Source organism: Symsagittifera roscoffensis, chromosome 10, assembly GCF_963678635.1.
Source record: "Symsagittifera roscoffensis chromosome 10, txSymRosc1.1, whole genome shotgun sequence".
Classification (NCBI taxonomy): Eukaryota; Metazoa; Xenacoelomorpha; order Acoela; family Convolutidae; genus Symsagittifera; species Symsagittifera roscoffensis.
In genome coordinates this window covers 46,059,038-46,062,559 of record NC_087071.1, presented here as the reverse complement: position 1 = coordinate 46,062,559, position 3,522 = coordinate 46,059,038, and the positions used below count along the sequence as shown (strand labels likewise).

The 3,522-nt window shown below is 36.5% G+C and overlaps 1 protein-coding gene across 1 annotated transcript; it reads right to left on the bottom strand.

Annotated features, from left to right (window-relative positions):
- Nucleotides 1–2,351: 2,351 nt before the first annotated feature.
- On the bottom strand, nucleotides 2,352–3,522 carry LOC134855493 (ras-related protein Rab-13-like). The gene is made up of 2 exons (XM_063872030.1): nucleotides 3,251–3,522; nucleotides 2,352–2,914 (listed from the first exon to the last, which is right to left on the bottom strand). The coding sequence occupies exons 1-2, from the start codon at nucleotides 3,366–3,368 to the stop codon at nucleotides 2,400–2,402; spliced, it is 633 nt and encodes a 210-aa protein (XP_063728100.1). The 5' UTR covers nucleotides 3,369–3,522; the 3' UTR covers nucleotides 2,352–2,399.

Sequence of the window (3,522 nt, the reverse complement as noted above, 5' to 3'; positions counted from 1 at the left end):
AAATAAATGTCATCAAAGCACTTCAATTGCTTTGGCCACTGCTTCGAACTAAAAATATTATTCGAATTTTAGCTAAATTACTTACATCATCAGAACTAATCCAAGACCTCTTTCCCCATGGATTTTTTCCCGACGACTAGGTAAGTATATTTTAAATAATATTCATTAATAAATATAAAAGTTACTAACCATTCTTTATAATGTTTCATTTTCTTTCTTTTTCTAGCCCCCTCATCACCATCATCTACAACAGTGAAAAATACAAAAAAAATTGAAAACTTTTCAAACTACAAATCATCAATTTTGCTAAAACATTTTTGCTAAAACAATCTCAATAATCTAAACCCTTTACACAATAATATTTTAAAATTCCTACAAATGCAATAAATTAATCTATACATTGTTTCCCCACCAAGCAGTAAAATTACTTACGATGAAAATTTATATCTTCAATTTCCCCCAAATGTAGTAAATTTCAATATTCAAGCAGTAATTTAATAAAATGATAAAGCAGTACTAACTTTTTCAATTATTCGCACAAGAATTCTATTCATACTCGCACAGCTCGCCCACGAAGAATTGTTTAAAATAATGATTTTATGTTTCAAGTTTTCAATAACAACAACTCCAACTAATGATAACAAGTTTCAAACTTTCCTTTAACCCGGTTGGAATGGAATTATACACTATACTAAACTAACCAACGCAAATGACTAACCACCACAAAATCATAAAATAACAGCATGAATAAGAAAAGAACACCAACGGTACCCAAACCGGATTAACCCAGCTTAACACTGGATAATTTATTCTTTTGAAGACTATTACAAAGTCAACGAAAGAAATAATAAAACACAAAAAGTCGAAAGACAAAACCATACCAAAAACAATTCGATTTCTGAAAAAAGGACACAACCATAAACAACATAAGAAAACCCAAGAAAACTCACCATATAATGTTAACACAAAATAGGACCCCTCAAAGAAACAGCACGAAATCATACTCCCACTCCTGGCCTAACCCACCAGGAAGGACGTCCTGAGCATGCTCTATAGCCGGCCTAACCCACCGCGCTACACCACGCTTTGTGACCCCATCACTATTTTTAATAAGAAGTACTCAAGGGTGAGTAACTCTTCAAAATAACTAAACTGAAATGAAAAGCTTTTGTGAAAACAATTAACAAAGATCATAACTAAAAAACAATTAACACAAAATTATAAAATGTAAAATTATAATATGCAGTATATAGATCACATACAACAACCAAGACGAACATCCAAAGACCAGACGATCCCATCACAAATGAATGAAAGAATAGCTACCAATCACAACCGACATGACACACACAATCACAACTCAAAGGATTTAGAGTACGACTTGACTTCGCAGCAAAGGACTTCATTGAACCAGACCAATGACCACCTCGATGTTCAAGCATACGTACAGATCTGAGAAACACGGCATCTCTTCCAAACACGAGCTTCACGCCATCTCCAGATTAGAATTGATCACAACCAACCCTCTACAAATGCCAGCAGAAATGACATAGCAAAGCATTTCGAATTCTGGAATCTAAAACGATTTCATTCATTGGAGATCACATTCGTTGTTGAACAATGACGATCAACTTCAGCGTCCTGGACCTTCCTTAAGGCATTAGTTCTACGACAAGGACTCCTCTTCTCCAGAAAACGAGAAAAACAGAATATGATGTTCGCCAAATACAACCGTTCATCATCCATCCTTCACAAAAAGAGGAAAAGAGATAAAACTCAAAAACTCTGTAAAACCCGGATGGGTGGAACCTAATCCAAACTACATATTTTATTATTCATAAATTAGATATTAAATCATTGTAAAGTATTTAATACTATCCAATCACAATCCATCTAACTAACTATCCACTTATTTGTAAGTGCTGAAATTACTTGTAATTTCAGCACCAGAGAGATTTGAATTAACTTAGAAAATAGTTGACTCTTTCCGAGTACTTCAGCAGCCGCAATAATACCAGTATACTCTAGATCTATTGAGCCTAGCAGAGACTAGTTAAACACCCTGAGACTAGTAGTATTAAGAGTAAGATTAGGATCGGTATTAGACTAAGAAGTTGCACGAATCTATCCGGCCGAAAATAAGATAGCGTGACGAGCAGACGGTGTACCCTATCCGAAATTACTCTATGAGCTAGACCTCCATACCTAACTCAGTAGATGCCAAAGGGATGGCGATTGTTAACTAGATGCGTAAAAGCAAGTAGTTTATTGAAGATACTGACAATTACTATTGAGTGAAGTTAACTAGTGCCCCCCCCCCCATAATTACGTGGGTTGATAAAAATGGAATATACAGAAGATAATTTTTATTGACAGTCTCGATGTATTGTTATTTGTGATCAACAACCACATGGCCTTGACCTCTCTCGCTGTCCGTTCAGATCTCCAAGCAAGTCCCCTTTTTTCCCGTCCATTTCACGATTCTCTTCCTCTCTGTCCAGCATCATTTTGACAAGCCCTTCGAATGATTCTTTCACGCCCACACCAGACTTGGCCGAAGTTTGGAACCAAGTGTCGAAGTTTTCGCTCTCGCACAAGAAGGACCAGTTTTCGTCGGGCATGCTTCCCAAATCACACTTAGTCCCTACGATGACACACGGGGTATTGTCGGGAAGCAAACTCGAACTTCTTTGGCGCCATCCGGTCACGTGGCTCAGAGATTTGTTGTCAATGAGGCTGAAGCAGATCATGACCCCAGACGCGCCTCGAAAGAAGTTGGAGGTGACTTCTTTGCTTCCCGCGTATTGACCGCTCAGATCCCAAAACTGAAGTTTAACTAGTTTTCCCTCGAATAAAATCTCTTTGTACACAAAATCAGCACCTATCGTAGGCTTGTAGTTGTCACTGTAATGGTCTGAAAAGAAAATCTATTACACAAGGTAATGAGGATTATTTATTCTAGGTTTTGTGTGTCCATAACATAAAAATAACAATTTTGGCGTTTTTATTAAAAGATCCTATCTGAAAAAAGTTTTCAGCCGTTGAATTCTGTATGCGCATTTTTTCAGTAATTTAAAAATCGTCTTTTAAGCACAAAATTTTTGAATTCTTTGCCGTCATTTTTTCCCCTCAGAGTCTCTCAGAATTCCTTCGCAGTTTTTTCTGCGTCGCAAATAATTTATTTGAAGTATTTTTATTACACTCTTAAAAAGAAACGTTTGTGTAACTGAACGAAATTGTCTCTTCATACTTTTGGTATATCTGTTGAGAAGACAAGTTTTTCCAGTCATTCCATCCCCAGCGATTGCCACTTTGAACAGCTTGGATTCTATCGGCTCCGCACTGCCGGCTCTGTTGCTTGACTGCATCTAGTTAAACTTTCCCGGCTGTCGAATAAGACAAAAAATATCACCATCAACTGAGGTCTTTATTTCGCAATGTAATAAATAATTAAATTCTGGTATTCATTATTTGATAAACTCAGCTTGCGAATGTAGTTTGACATGAGCTAATTGGTATGTT